The sequence below is a fragment of the Varroa destructor genome, unplaced genomic scaffold (genome assembly GCF_002443255.2).
Source record: "Varroa destructor unplaced genomic scaffold, Vdes_3.0 BEIS01000004.1, whole genome shotgun sequence".
Lineage (NCBI taxonomy): Eukaryota > Metazoa > Arthropoda > Arachnida > Mesostigmata > Varroidae > Varroa > Varroa destructor.
Genome location: NW_019211457.1, coordinates 32,680,720 through 32,697,091, shown reverse-complemented (window position 1 = coordinate 32,697,091; position 16,372 = coordinate 32,680,720). Strand labels below are relative to the sequence as shown.

At 40.1% G+C, this 16,372-nt stretch overlaps 1 protein-coding gene across 4 annotated transcripts; it reads right to left on the bottom strand.

The window, feature by feature from the left end:
- Window positions 1-322: 322 nt before the first annotated feature.
- Window positions 323-6,229, bottom strand: LOC111249297 (uncharacterized). Of its 4 annotated transcripts, XM_022802972.2 has the most exons (6): window positions 6,095-6,229; window positions 4,761-4,950; window positions 3,672-3,766; window positions 2,942-3,183; window positions 2,042-2,201; window positions 325-1,406 (listed from the first exon to the last, which is right to left on the bottom strand). In XM_022802972.2, the coding sequence occupies exons 1-6, from the start codon at window positions 6,095-6,097 to the stop codon at window positions 465-467; spliced, it is 1,632 nt and encodes a 543-aa protein (XP_022658707.1). In that variant the 5' UTR covers window positions 6,098-6,229; the 3' UTR covers window positions 325-464. The 4 variants fall into 4 exon arrangements, with proteins under 4 accessions (XP_022658710.1, XP_022658711.1, XP_022658709.1 ...); XM_022802974.2 differs by lacking the exon at window positions 6,095-6,229 and having other exon boundaries at window positions 324-1,406; window positions 2,942-3,213; window positions 4,761-4,803; XM_022802975.2 differs by lacking the exons at window positions 4,761-4,950; window positions 6,095-6,229 and having other exon boundaries at window positions 323-1,406; window positions 2,942-3,213; window positions 3,604-3,744.
- Window positions 6,230-16,372: the final 10,143 nt, after the last annotated feature.

The following is a 16,372-nucleotide window of genomic DNA, read 5'->3' as shown; positions in this document are numbered from 1 at the left end:
TGTATTTGCAAGCGGTATGAAATATCATTTATTGCAATATTATTTATTATATACCATTGTTTGCGGCGCAGTACCTGTATTGCATATTTACGGAGCACCAGAAAACAACTTTAGATGACAAATTGCTTGATCGGCGTGAGCGCCCATTCATTTTAATCACGGTTCACGATAGCAGACGCCATATGCTGACGCTGCGCCTACTCGATTGCGAGAATGCTTTCTTTATATCAATTTCTAACATGTTTTATAAGGTTATTCGAAATGATTCACGTATACGATACGAGCATTCACGACGTACTAATCCCAAATAAAGAAAAAACCTAAGAAAAGAAACTCGATGATATGTTCTTTACGCTTGTGCTATCATTTCTATAGGCTCTATAGCATTTCTATAGGCATAATTTATAGCTTTACATCGTTATCATTTTATTATTCACAATTGATAAAAAAAAACGCTGATCCAACTACTTGATATCGTGTTGAGGGTCAATCTTAGCTTGCCAAAGATGCCGCTTCCTGTCACTTCTGCTACACGTAAGCTTGTTGTAAGAATCTTGCGAACTAATTGACGAAGCAAACGGAGCCGGTGAAATGTCGCTTAATATTACACGGTGGTGTCGACGTTTCGAGTTCTTCCGAGACTTGCCTTTGCTCCCTGTGATTTTAGATCGTTTTAGAATAGACTTCAAGCAGGTTTTATTCAGCGACTCAATCGATGGTGGTGGTGCACGAGTCATCGTTTTGGAGGTCGTTCTTATAAGGTGATGTTTCTCGTCGGGATGACGACTCCTAGGTTCCTTGTAGCATCTGCAGTGGCCACATGAGCTACGGAAGTGATCTCCCTGTTGCCGGCACGAGTTTGGCAGGCCCTGGTGGGTCAAACTTTGCTTTGACCTACGCGATTTCTTTTCTACAAAACTTACTCGGGCTGCTGAAGTATTCGATGGTGCCATTACCATCATGTTACACTCCTTGTTTCGTTTAGCTTCCCCTGAAACCGGCAGAACTGGCGATATTTTCCGTGAGCCTTCTATTTTTATTGGTGGCGGTGCACTCACCTTCAGACTCCTAAGTGTGCCCTTCGAACGAACTTCAGACGTGGGTTTCACTAATTTTTTAATCCTATCCCCAACATTTCTTATTAAATTAATTTTGTCCCTAGTAGCTGTGTCACAATTAACTCCTTTTCCTCTGTTTATTAACTTTTTATGTCTTCTTCGTTTAACCGAATGCTCGGTACCATCTTCACTGGAATACTCAGGATGTTGTCCCGTTATTAACTCTTTGGATTTTGAAGTACTTCGCGGAATTTTGCTAGGAGCGACATTAGCATTACCGGTAGATCGACCATTACATGCAACCTCAACAGGCTTTCTGTGTTTTCCGTGTAAGCTCTTGGTCGCAGTCTGAAACGTCACAAAAGGTTAGCGTATTCTTACGATGTGCCAATTCATTCACGTGTCACCAAGTCACGATAGACTTCGTGACATAGAAACATTATGCAGAGAAAATTGTTTCGAGTGTGCTATTATCCGGTATAGTGCTTTAGACAATTTGATCAAGCATACAATACGTTCGCTACATTGACTTTTGTAGAATAGGGTCTACGTTGGGTTCATGTGCTCCAAAAGAGACGAATCTGTGTAACAGAGCGATGCGACAGCGTTCAGTCAGTTCAGCGATTATGGGCGTTCGAGCCCAAGGGGTCAACAGTTTTAACGCGACAGGCGTCTACATAAGTAGTAGTTTCCGTCAATTAGAAATAATCATTTTTAACAAGCCGTCCTTTATTTATAGTGTGTAATTCATATGTAATCGTTAATCTTAATTAGTTAATTCTAACTCGTTCGAGTTATCTTATACGTAAATGTCGAACGTCAGATCTGGTCCCGTATCACCACCATTAATTAGTACTGTTTCTTCCAGGGAAAAACGTACGGCTAATTTCTAATGTACATTGTCTGAACGGATCCATCAAACACGTTCATTCAGCATCATCACCGAACTGTTAACTTAGCTTAATAGAGCTATAGAAACGAACCTCAAAATCCCCTGCAGTTGTGTAGGTGACCTCTTTGGCTATTGTAGGACAGATGGAAAGTACTAATGTCGACGATAATCCGCCCGCTTTGTTAAGGCCAGCTGCATTAAGTATCTCCTCTGTAAACTGTTGCCGCACGCGACAGTCCGCATGAAGCCACCTATGCAAGTAAAATCAATTCATTTCTATACAGTTAATTAACTTAACCCTAATTTTAGATTTCATAGACGAGTGGGCGCAATCTCAATATATATAATATAGTAATATTTTATTTTGCTAACAAATTAGTCGGTAAGTTAAGCATAATCAAAATTATTAGGTACCAGTGAGCGTAACTTAAGTGTTCAGTCGTTGCACAATTAGAAAAATACTATTAAGTTCTGCCCCTATTAAGTTCTGCATCTCTCCACATAGCTATAGTCTATAGTGACCTCTAAAACCGACTTATCATTGTCAATTTATATTATTTTGGCGACACTGGCAAGTAGTTCCTGCGTAATACCATATACTATATAGAAAATCATGACTCGGAAATATAATAGCAAATACCGAATGTACGTTCGGTATCTTTACATTTTTTTTAGTGGTTATTTATCATGGAATAATCTTCCCGTTTGTCATCTTCCGGACGAACGGAAGATTCCATTCAGAACTTTCTGTGGGTCCTATGTTTCTATGAGACTTTAGCAGAAGCTTACTACTACAGAAGTCCGCCGTGATGTTTGATATGCCGGCGTATCAAACCTTCTAATGTACATTATAGTACATACACTATCAGAAGCCACTATAAGCTCTGCGTCCGACTAGATTTTAGAAAGATGCCAGTTCAACTGTACTCAGCATAAAAGCGTTAAGTTCACACTGCACAAATTTCTATTTTCTCTGACAAAATAATGCTACCTCATCGCTGCTCGATAGAGGACGTCCGGTCCATAGATTTTTCTAATGCTTAGGTAGCCGAGAAGCTTTTTTACTTGTTCGATAGTCAGCTGTAGATACGAGGTGCTGTTAACGACCCGGCCAAACCGGCGAGACAGATGTTCCATTATGGCCATTTCCTCTTTAGGGCCTAAATCACATTTTTCTATTTCGGTGAGCAGGATCAGTCCTTGTTCCTCCGCCGACATCAGCCTGAAGACGTGCTGCAACGAGGAGCGATCTTCCAGTCAGAGCTACAACAGACAATCGGATGCCAACGAACGATGCTGTGAGATAGAATCTAATCACAACCAAAATTTTTGGGCACTATAGGATCGCTCGAAGCTACCGTTAACAGTTCAGAGTCTAAGTGCGCGTTGAAATGGGCATAGGAATCGTCTCTGGGATCAGTCCTGAAGTTTTTAAAAAAAAATCGTATGAATGTGATCAACTATAATAAGTAGAATATAGTGGAGCTCGTGCCCAGGACAACTGAACAAACGATACGGATATTGTTACAGATGTAGCACCCACTCGATCGCGTAGTTCGGGAAGAAAAAGCAATGTATTTATCGATATAGCCTTTTAATACTACCGAACCCAACTTCGATACCTACTATTGTTTAAAGCAGTAAAATAATTACAGTACGCCTAAATATCGTAGTTCCAGCTACCAGAAGAAAATATGACAATTGTTATTTGATGTAATTACGTTCCGACACTTCTTTTCGAGCTTCCCGATACCCAGATCCGTAGCAGAGCAATATACGTCGATGACATTCTGTATCGTCAGTTCTGGCAGTTCGCCTGAAATATCAATTCGCAATATTTTTTTTTGTCTTCATTTAAAATAACAGCCCGATGCTCATTTGTATTTACTATGCAATTTCCGCTGTATTCAGTGTTGTGCCCTTGAAACAGCCACTGGAAGGTAAAGCTCATTAGGCCTTTTTAAAACGAGACTCACATACATTTTTTTTTCTAAAAAAATCGGGTTTAAGCTTCAAAGATCTGTATTAAGGTGACATTTTCTGTTGGAAACTTCTGAAAGCTAGAGTCAGTTTTGTATTGTTCCTCTACCTGCAAAAAAAAAACCTTATGTGCTCATTTTTCGTATTTGATTTGCAGGTGAAGGCATTAACTATGGCTAATTTGTCTTAAGTGAATGCCATTCAAATAAGTTAAATGATACATACATACATACATATATATATAAATAAATAAAAAATATATTAAAAATTTTATATTAATCAAAATATATATATATAAGAGAGGATTACAATGCTCACACATCAACTTAGCGGCAAGTTGCAGTTACTGTTTGTACCACCTAATCCACAAAAATCGCACTTTATTCGTATCGTTTGCAGAATCGGTTCAATTAGGCAAATTCATCAATGCGACCGTTTGTTTGTTTGTTAGTTCAGTATAAAGCAAGAGGCCTTGATATTGACCTTGCAGTATCGATTCAGCTTTATGGAAAAAAACGCGCGTAGTCACAGCATATTTGGTTACAACTACAGGCCATCTTTTGACAGGTACAAGCGCTACAGATCGTATCATCAAAACCACTGACGTAGCATTCTATCCGACATGCCGCGATGTCCCAAAATGTTGATCGCTCTGTATTTCTCTGAAATCACGTTGCTATTGCAGAACAGGCAGCTTCATCAATGTTTTCCTCTATCGATAGCTCGATCTGTTAAATAAACAGTTACCGTTGGCAATTTTATTACAGTGAGCAGTCGTGTTGATGGTGTCAGTTACCGAATCTTAATATATTTCTACGTTACATGCAAACCTGTTCGGAGGTACTGGGTAAGAACTTCGAAAACTGATCCGTCAACCCCTGTGAGATCCACATATGTTACGTTCCCTTCATCCTCAGGCAACCTAGCTTTGAGCTTCGTACAGGTCTTCCTGAGCAAGGCTGTAGGAAACACAAATTCCCGTTTACCCGTACGCACAAGTGTAATTGATTTCCGAGAATCCTAAAAACGAATCACAAAAGTTCGATCGTTACGTTCCGTTCCGTTCCGTTTGAGAATAGTGACATTAACGCTTATAATAATGCACTACTTTATGCAACCATGATCGTGTGAAGAATTTAATTATGCTGCAGAAAAATTGTGCTTTCAGTGTTCAGTAATACAGGTCCATTATTACAACATTCGCTAATTATCTCAAGAAATCAAGAATCTCTAACGCCGGTAATCGATGGTAACGAATGGGGTCAAGTCATAGTTCCGTGTAAGCAAATCACTAGCTTGCATCAGATACACTTAAGATTTTCGTAATTCGTTAAGGTTGTTGAACCTTTAGTTCCCCGTATCCCGTTCAAGCAGGAATCGACCGGTCAATGGATGACGGTTTCTTCTATTTGACCACATTGAGGCTGGTCCACTTAACGTATTACATAATACCATATACGTATATTCTCAGCGGTTCAACTATAACAAAGAAGGTCAGCTCAATAGAGGCACACCCGGCTAAATGCTATCTATCATAAATGTACAGTATTCCGCATCGAACATTTCTGAAAATTAAGAATCATCACCGAACCGTTGGACTGCGGCCAGTTCTGCACGGTATCGTATAGTTCACTATCAAAGCACCTGCAAACGTGTTACCCCTCCCGGGAAGCACTCGCACAGAAAATGAATGTGCTTTCATTATACGAGTCCGCTGGCCCCTAATGATAACAATGCCAGCACAAACATGTCTAGTGTCCATAGAAAGAGCTATCGCTTAACACGAACGAGCTGATACTGAAGATGCCAAATGAGAATGATGTAATTCTAATATTGAATTTGAACTGAGAAGAACGTTAACGTTCTGAGTGCACGCGACATATCGCACGGATCGTGCGAACCTTAATTGGCTCGTACAGCCCCATGTAATTAGAGTCCAAAAAAAAAAGCAGCTTTTTGCAATGGTGACTTAAAGCGGGCTATCATATCATTGGAAGACAACGTGTAAATTACTTAAATGCAGAAGACAAATGCAGTTCAACAAACTGAGACTTGAGAATTCGCAGATAATTCGCGGTAATTAAACATTAAGAGGGGAGCTACGAGCGTTTTCGCGTGTCAGTCATTATCTCTGATATTGTTCGATAAATAACTGTTTACATACCATAATCGTTAAGGCTGCAAACTTTGTTTCTATCGTCAAATAGATGAGTCTTTCGGATAGTCTGATAAGTGATTCATAGTTTTTCAGAGCTAGGGATCAGGACGTCACTGGTCTAGCCATATACTAGCTATCGATAATTTTCGTGTAGCTGTATTTTCATTGGGAGTGGCAAGCTATTTTTCAGTCATGTGTTCAATGATACTCAAACGATGTCCGAGAACCTAGCTAGTCAGCAATGGAAAAAATCGCCCATTTGACGGCAGTCAACATTAGAAATATCCCCCTATTATTTGACTGAATCCTACTCGATGGGCGATCGTAAAGCGAGGATGAGTACAAGGTGATCCGAGAGACAGTATGCACATCCTGGTGATCACAACAAAATCCTGGTGATTATCAAGACGGAAACGATATCTATTGTTGATTTTTCAATAGAGCAAAATATTCGTGGGTTAAACTCGCAGGTTTCATTAAGATCGGGATTCTCTGCTCAAGGAGTACGTTTACATCTATTCAAAAGCAATACTTCAGGACTTCGTGCAGGATGTACTAAGGATAATTTTGGGCCAAACGCGATGATAGGTCTGCTTAAAAACTTACCGAGAATAGACTTTTGTGTCCTTCAGACATATTTTAAAGCTGTACATATCAAAAGCAAATCTATATTTTCACGTCAAAACTAGATCTGGAGTATCTCCTTGTGGGTCAGGGAATTAAAAACGCCGAAGAGACGCAGAGTAGCTTTGGTCTCTAGTAATCTAGTTTTTGGGGATACTTCTGGCGTAAATAAAACATTCTTGAACTAAGTGCTTTTTTAAACTTTTAGAAGGCCTATTTGTCGGACTGTTTTTTAATCTAATAGGAAAACCTTCCAATCTACAGCGCTGCCGCGTCGCGTCTTCACTTATCCTATTTTTAAGTCATGCTGTAGTAATTTAATGTCGTTCAGTGTCTGTAAGAAGGAGATGGTCCTTGTATACGTATACGTAACTGAATTTTCCGTAACCGAAGGCAATATTGGAAGGGTAAAGGCCTGCAAGGATGAAACTGTAAACATCCAATTAACATACCTGCCTTAGCGCTGACATGTGTGTTAATTAATTAAAAAAAAAAAAGCTTCGCGAGGTCTGACGAAAACTTGTATTTCACCTGTGGTGTACTAATGGAAATGGAGGAACTCTAGAGAGAGTTCCTCCATTTCCATGTTAGCTTCCTCTTTAGCGTTGGCTGAGGTACCTTGACACGAAATATAAAAGCTATTTTTGATCGATAATAAAAGTCCAAAAATACGAAACATATGCAATGCTAAACGTGCAAAGAATTAAAACATGTAGTTAAGTGATAGACTTTGTGATAGAATAATGGAATAGCTACATGTTTAAGATGCGACTGGCCCAGACGATGTACGCTACCGCAATGAGTAGCAATGAAGTTGCTCGTCTGCTGCTTCGACTGAGATACTTTTTCATTTGCACAGATAAAAAGTGCCCATGCGCGTAGCAAGGGCTGGCATGATTCGAAATAGTGCTTTTACACTATTAGATTGTTAGTTCAGCGGGAACTTTACGTCCGCTTCAGAGGATAGCATGAGTTAATGTACCACGACCAGCTAATGATACACAGGTACTATACAACGTGTGCACGATAAAATATATTATTTTTATAATCTGCCTAAACTATCGCATGCAAGACTTGTGTGGGCTTATGTGAGCACAAAAGGTGAGTTGATTTGCCCCACAATGGCTTTCCAATGTAGAAACTAGACCGAAAATCTTAACGCAGCTGCCACTGGTGTCCGTCTGTTACCAAATGCTTTGCAGGATAATAGAGCTCAGCATTTACATAGACTTCGGTATTGCTTCTACCCCAGCATCGGTTTCACGATCTGTTGGCTTTCGACTTGTTTTTCGTGTGGGGAGCATAAGGCTACACAAAAACCCCTTGCCGTGCGATATTTTAAAGCTTTTATAAAGCAAGCACCTCCTCAAACGTATTATAAAAGCTGATAGCAGACATTTGCGGTAGAAAAATTTAGATTAAAAAAAAAAACAGATGCAACACGTATTCCGTTTGCAAACAGAGTCCGCTTGTTTCGACGTGAAATGTAATCCCTGACGAGTCCTGCCAAAGGACCAACTGTTTTCCTGCTTAAATTGCAACACTAATATCGGGTCTGGCTAATCAAATTATACGATCTTTTCTGTCGTATTATTTATTGTTTGAAGATCAATATCTATACAGCGTCAAAGAATGTTCTCCTTTGAAAGGATATATTTTGTATGCGATCTTTCGTCTGCATATGAAGAAAAGCTAAAGGATACAAGGCATCGTGAAATTTTGCTGTTTTTTTTTTTTTTTTTTTTTTCACACACCATAATTGTAATAATTTGGAACAGTAATTTTAAATGCTGTTCATAGTCGAGGGTTCTTAGCCATTTAATGGCACTGCTATCGGATATGATTACATACTGATGCGCATGCAAGGTGTTTGTGAAGATAAAGCACCCGGATTAGCAGTCTTCAATAGATTATATTCATTCATGGAACAGTGAAAACGTTAAAGCGAATATACTTGTTTGATTGATACGTGTCATTTGTCGAGACGGTAAATGTCTAATATCGCATGGGTTCAAGGACGAGAGTGCCTATTAAGCGACCGTAGAAATGCTCCACGGCGTAAATTGACGAGCTACTTTCTAGGTTCTAAAGCGACCGTTAAAAAAAAACGCATGATACATACTAACTAGTAGAGCGAAAACTTTTTTGCTTTTATTTTGTAAAAATTCACTGATAATATTTAGATCTTCAAATTGTTCCGAACCAAACCGTTGTTATGATTCTTTCCATTTCTCGGAGCATTATAGCTTACCCCCAAATATCCGACCGTTCTAGGACAGGAAAATACAGTACGCTCACAAAGTCGCTAAACGGAACCTATTCATTCTGTCCATCTCGAGTAAGTTACATTGAGACGTGCTACTCAGAGATTGGTTTAACTCGATCACAGATTATTTATGGGGTATCGTAGTAGAAGTAGCTACTTCTACCGTACTACGAGCAGTACTCGTAGCAGTAGCGCTCGTTCGGAATTAACAGAGAAAATATCATTTCCCTACGTAAACGGTTTGATACTCTTTCCCCTTATCTGTACGCATCCGAGCCGGATTATTCGCCCTGGCCCAAATATCTTACAATGTCTTAGGTTTGCTTTATAGTATGCCACACTGTAGAAAGCTTGAATAGCGTATATTTTCGTTTTTCATTTACGCAGCTATCCTTGTATTGGTTCGACGGACGGAAGGCGAGGTTTCTAGGGGATGCAATGTTTATAAAAACAAAAACCTATTAGGTTGTCTAACATTAGAAAATACTTCTGATCTTTTTACTTGACTCGTTTTCTCTCTCTTAGTGTACGGATAGGAAAGGATTGCGAGCAGCAGGCGTGAGTATTATAAGGTTGTCATGATAATACGAAGTAGCGTCGTGTGGCCTCAAAGCTAGGGCTCAAAGCTAGGGCTTCAGTCTAAATAGCTATCTCTACCGTGTTATGCTTTCAACGTGTTATAAGTATCTTAAGCGATAACAGAAAATTTTATCGTCCGCTGGTTAGAACACACAGCGCAAACGAAACTAAATATCGACGTTCGCTATGATCCATGAGTAGGTAATGGTCGTGTTCGATACAGCAGAAGATAAAAAAAAAAAAAAAAAAAGCGCTGAACATGATACTGATCCCACGGCTGGCAGGCAACTAAACAAAGAACGAGATTAGGATCGTATTCTGTATTCGACGATTGATCGGTAGAGGCACTGCTCTTAATCTTCAAAAAATAGAGAGTTGCTTAAGTACTTGTCAGGCCATCGCAGTAGACGCCCGATTGGGTCAACTGGTTGTGGGCATATCTTTTTCGACACTGCCTAAAGGATCGTACGCTGTAAAATCAGGTTTTCAGTTTCGGGCTGAGGAGGTAGTTGCAGTCGTTTGCAGCGTATACAGTAAATTATTTGAAGTGGCTTCTTCATACTACTTCTAATCGCCAATAATCCGTCATGGTGGCCGCCTAACTTCCGATACCCGACGAGATACTAAAGTGCAACACAAAGTTGTTCGTGTTGGATTCCCAGGGTTCATGAATGTACCTAAGCCCCGTTCTGTCAAAGCCCAAAAAACCTAAAATAGTTAATTACGGTCCCGTAGCTGCAGGCCATCTGTTGTTTCAGTCAACTGTTGTTCCGAAGACGTTTTCGAATGACGGTAGTCCACAGCAAGAAATATCTTCCAGGTCTTGGAAGTTGTTCTGAACTTAGCAAACTACTCTTAAGCAGTCCTTTCGATGACGCGTCGCAACCATACACATGGCAAATTCCTCGGGCTGTTGCGGTATTATTTTGACTTTAATGAAATACACAGTATGGAATATGTCGAAAATGTTTAACTGGCGCATCTATCTTTAAGGAGTCTGCACTCACGACAGTGTGTTAGAGGTAAGCCATAAGTGAGGGGACTGAAGGAGCGAATTCAAAAAGAAAAGACCCAAGCAGGTGTTCATTCGGCGAGAATTTTATTGCGATACGATTTGTTAATTAATTCTAGTTTTTAAAAAGGCCGCTCGTAATGAATGATGGGGAACAATTGTCGCGCGTACTAATATGCGTGACTCATTTTCCTTATCAGGTCACATGATTTATCTCTATGCCAGTCTTATTTGAGGGTATCATTGGCGACGACTGTACAAATTCCAAGCAGTTGGCCGGACGTTGCAGGCGAAACGAAGTCCTCCGGACTAACTTTTCCTGCTCAAAGCTTTGATGTGAAAGTACGAATCATATGAAAACACTTTTTTATAGCTTAACGGGCAACGTATTGGCCTGCTAATATCAGAAACACATTGTGATCTAAGTTTGGATCTGGGTATGGACAGATCTCGTTTCGTTCTCGGGGCCAGCTCTCTGATAGAACGCCTAGCGGTAACACCGGACGTCTAAGTCGAAACATAGAGACACCCTAGCGCCCTAGATAAAATTCACATCTTTACAGTGTCACAGCATCGAAATCCGTGCGAAGAGCAGCTATCATCTAATGTCGCTATATATATATATATATATAGCGTAGCCCCACCGGAATACTACGCCTCTGCAGTTACTCCAGATAGACAGAAGTGGTTTCCAGCACAGGTCAAGGGAAAATCTACGGCAGATAAAGCAGCGCGGATTTAAAAGTTAGTCGACGCCACCCTAACATGCACTTTTGGCCTGATCGGATCATTGAAAATGAGTATAGCTCCTCTGTTATGAATTATTCGCAAAGACATCAGATTTACTCGATCCTATTCGTCCCACTAACTATTATAAGGACAAAAATACAAAAGTCAACCATAGAAACGACTGCTAACTTATTCTCTATTTTGCCTACACTTTGACCATGTAATTGCTATCGAGGATTCACCAAATATGTGTTAAGTTAGTTTGCGACAGTCAGTGCGTATCTCTTGATTCTACAAACTTTACTGTAAATGACCAGTGATCTGCAGAGTCTGAAACAAAAGTTATCATCTTAATTGAATATCTAACGAAGGATATTGCGGAACTTATAAACCGTTTTGACATCGCGGCACGTAGTTTTCGGCCTTCAGATCTTGTGCTGTTTCGTTCAGACGACAGATCAGTTCATCTCGACAGTCCTCTCCCTAGGTTTGTCCTATCCAGCAGACAGAATTATACAACCATTTACATCAGGACGTTGTGTTAATAAATAACACCCGATTTCGGTTAATTACGTCACTTCGAAAATGGATAGGTTGTAGCAAGTAGTGGAATTTGTTAGCCAAGTAATTTTCACTCAGAAACAACGTTGCACAATGCGTTACTAAGGGATAAGTGGCTTCTTTAAATCAACCAGAAGTAACGGGGTGTCGTATATAAATACCCATGACATCGAAACATCTCGCAGCAAAAAAACTTATAGTTATGTGATAGGTAGGGTCGTTGAGCGAGAGTTTACAGATCTTCATTGATCTTTATTATTTTGAATTAAATCACTATTTTAAATTAAATATGTGTTTAATAGGTCGTAAAAGGTGGCTTGGATCAAAGTACACAGCTTTTAGGCCTCATCACTAATTAATGAAGTGTTTTTGACCAGAATATGTGATCATTGAAAGTTATCTGAAAATTGCAAAATGAACGGCAACTGTCGCGATCGCGGATATAAAAACATTACAAATTTTACTCCAAACTTTACTACTTTAAAGAACGTAACTTTACACAAATTTAGTCCGCCTTTTGTCTTAGTTAATGCCAGTAATTTCCTAGTTAAACATTTCGATCACAGTTGGTCTACCAATTGGTGACGTCCAGGATATCGGACGGGCTCGTCTTGTGTCATTTTGAACAGGACTTGGTCTCTAGGTTACAAACGAAGGCCAGCAAAACTGGGGTAAACCAGGCAAAGACAAATTTCGAAAACACAAACGAATTGTCGCATACTTTGTTTCAGTAACGCGAAATCTTTAAAGCTCGTTCCCCCCGAGGCAAAATGCCTGGCGGCAATAAGTCGAAAAGCTTCCGCCGTATTTGTACGGGAATGTTTTTTTAGAGTAAGAAAAAAAGCCGCGAAGTCATTTTATGCGCAAGACAGGAGAACTGACGTTCTAACGCGCCTTTTATAATAGAGGTTTAAAGAAAAAACACCGCTCAAGTCCGTTCGCCCCAGGCACAAAAAGCGATCGACTCGTCATTCAGCGGATTCATGAAACGTATAAACCTCTAGAAAAATACATTTCAGCGCGTACAGCAGTGCTGACAGGATTAGATGATGACTCCAAGAGATTGTTTGTCGTCGGCAGAACTAAAAGTAAAGTAAAGAAGAGTAATACTGAAATCCGATGCGTCCCGAAACGATTCCTCAAGAAGAAGATGTGCCCAGGCTTGAGTTTCATGGGCCGGTTCAGAGCCCCGGGAAAAAACCTTTTATATTTTGGTGATAATTGATTTTTGTTATGAGTTCGTGCCTGTTCAGAAACCACAACCTCAGGTTGTGGTATGGGAACCATAGGCTTCTCCGTGTTCTTGCGAGGGCGTTGAAGTTGCCGTGATGGACCACGGAACCTGTTAACAGTTCGGAAATTGACGGACTACCTCAATCGAAGACAGATAGGGCATATTTGGGCAGTTGGGAGCAGGCAAAAATCTAGTCGAACGTATGCTCTGCTTCTTAATAGTCAAAGCAGACGAATATATCTTAAGGCGCTTACCGTGGTAGTGCGGCCGGCCGTAAAAATGCCGCAAGCGAACATTTATAATATTATAATTTCTAGGTAAATGCGGTTTAGATTACCCAATCCAGCAGACACTAAAATTTAATAACTTATAAACTAGTTGAGCTATACTGATTTTCTAATTTTCTAACATTTGTTAAATGTACTCGGCTTTTTTTACATACCCGTCTTAGTGTCTTGATAACTTCAGGGTAGCCATATACCTACCATTGGCATTCCCATATATAATTTTTCTATGGCTTCATTAAATAAATCGTCTATGGCATGTTTAAAGACACCAAAGGAGTGATATCCTGACACTAATTTAGAAAACGCCCATTTGCCCAGCAAAGCACCTTCTAAAAAATATCACCATATTGTTACCCATTCAGCACCTTACAGCTTCTTCTCTGGCACATAAAAGAAAGCATTTCTTTTCTTGAAAAATTCTAAATTCTATTGTTAGGGACCTACGGACAAGTACCCCCCACGGGAATAACTATGATGAATAGATGCGTTGCAATTGGCCTTACCCTACGGGATCAACTAACTCTACACCCAAAGCGCACTGAAAATGTTCTTTTTAATTTATAGCGCACCTTAGGCACAACTGTATGTAACCTATATGTGCATATTTCCCGACCGCATAAAGTCTGATTCGCCTTTGACTATGACCGCCACAAGAAACCATCGATGAAGGAAGTTAGAATTTTACCAGTACACGGGTATTGTCTCACTTTGTCTTGCACGTGCAAAAAGCGCATCAGCGTGCATGCATAGCATACAACGCTACGATACTCACGTTTGATAAGTCATAGCTACGTTTCTAATAATAGGTTTCTAGGCATTCTAATTTTGATGCCATTACTACATCCATACTAGGCAAGAATGTAGCAGCCGAATTACATTATCAAGGAACTCAGGACGCCAAGTGGTTGTTGATGGCATTGTCTACCGTTAACGAGCTATGCCACCCTGGGGCTATGCCCATCCTGCCTTTGTCTGCTCGACGTCATTCCAGCAATATAGCGATGAATAATTATATTTCAATGAAATGATGATGAATACGTTCTAATATGCTATTGTCAACGGACCGCTTTTAAATCCTCTAGTAAAAGCATATTCGTTCGGCCTAAGCGATACGCGTAGGTGTAAGGCTGAAGGGAAGGACACGCATTTGAGGCAGCATACTCGCATAATTAACGGGAATTTAATGCCAATGCCCTGTAGTTTTTACAGCTTACTCATTACCACTATGACTGGTTATTAGCTAACACCTGGAATTATACATATCACGTAGTAGCGTTCGTTCGCGCAGTAGCGCAGATTCGTATTGTGTAGATGGGCGATCATAACACGGTTTATGCAATATGTCGACAGGCCATAGCGATCGCAAACGCCGGTGACTCGGTCCGTTTATCCTTCGATGAATACGGCGCGGTGGAAGCTGTGCGAAAACGTAGGTTAGGTCGGGGATGCCAAGTTGACAAATTCATCTACCGCAGTGGCGCGCCCCAGCCCGGCCCGGCAGATTCGCCAGGGTAGAAAAAAGAATTCGCTGGGCAAAAACAAAGGCAAATGATTCCCTGATAAGGGTCTGTCTGACGCAAACACGGAGAGGAAGGACCCCGACTTGCTTGATGAACAACAGGGAATCAACAGAAACATCATCCTATTGACGACAACGGCTCGATTGGCGCCCACCGCTTAACCTGGTAGCTTCGTTTACATCAGTCAACAATAAGTTAATACAATGGAACCTAGTTATAAACCATGGACTAGTCGGACAAAGGCGTTTATCTAATATGCAACTCGAGTAGGCGAGAGAGTTCATGCCGTTTTTGGCTTTGTCGTACAATAGCTTTGCCTATACTAACGATATTACTGTTATTATTATTGTTTGTTTTTCCTCATTTTTAGTTGAAGTTCCACGATCGTGACTAATGGAAAACCCAATAGCTTGGATATAATATTAAGGCACTACTTGTGGATGTAGATTTTCTTCACTGAAATAATAGAAAATATGCTTCTATACAGAGTCATTTTTGTGTTGCCAAGCTCAATACTGATGATGTTTTTTTGTTGTACCATTTCTAACTCAATCTGACTTGGATTACGTTTAAATCACATCTGCGTAACCAATTGGTTTTATTCCCTACAGTTATTCCTATTATTAATATTAAAAGAATATAAGAAGGGCATTTTTATAGAACTTGAATGATCGAAGAACAAGCGATAGCTCTAAGGTGCGCAGTTATCTAATAGAGTTGCGCAGCAAAGTTGTGAAGTTAAAAACTGTAAAAGTTCTTTTTCAAGGTTTAAATGAGCTTTATTAAAATACACATGTTTAGATGCCGCATTCGTTTGAAAAGGTTGAGGCCAGCCGAGTAACATATCGGATATGTGTTTCTGCGTATTAAAAATAAATGGGTTCGTACGAGCATGGTTTTCAGATCTATACTCACATGCACGCACGGTCTCATTGAACACTCGTAGTCTAATCACTAATCATAATAATACAACAGTGGATAACGTAATGGGGATCAATCTAGATACAGTTCGGGCTTGTCCCAGCTCAAGGTACTTGCAGATGGGCCAACAGTTCTGTTCGTACGGTGCCATCTCCTGGGAAGATGCTTTCCCTGGATGTTATCAGCGATCGCTGAAGGAATCGGCCTTAAAACGAGGCTAATCAAATTTAAGCCGTTCTTATGGTCAAACAGTTGTTGTGTTAACCTAACGTGGCCTGCAGACCTTTTAAATTTAATCCTTTCGTTCACAATAATAATTATTGCTATTGTGCTTAGAGGTTCCTTATTCAAAATAGTGACCAATGAGCTAAACATCAAAATATTTTAGCATTTGACAAACTGGAGAGTTTGCTTGAGTCAGTGAACCCATTCTGGCAAGTAAACGCAATTCATAATATTCTTTCTGAGTTGATTCATCACATTGTCGTTTATAGAACTCTCAGGATTAATGAGACCCTAAAGTAAATAAAGAAACCACGCATATATATATA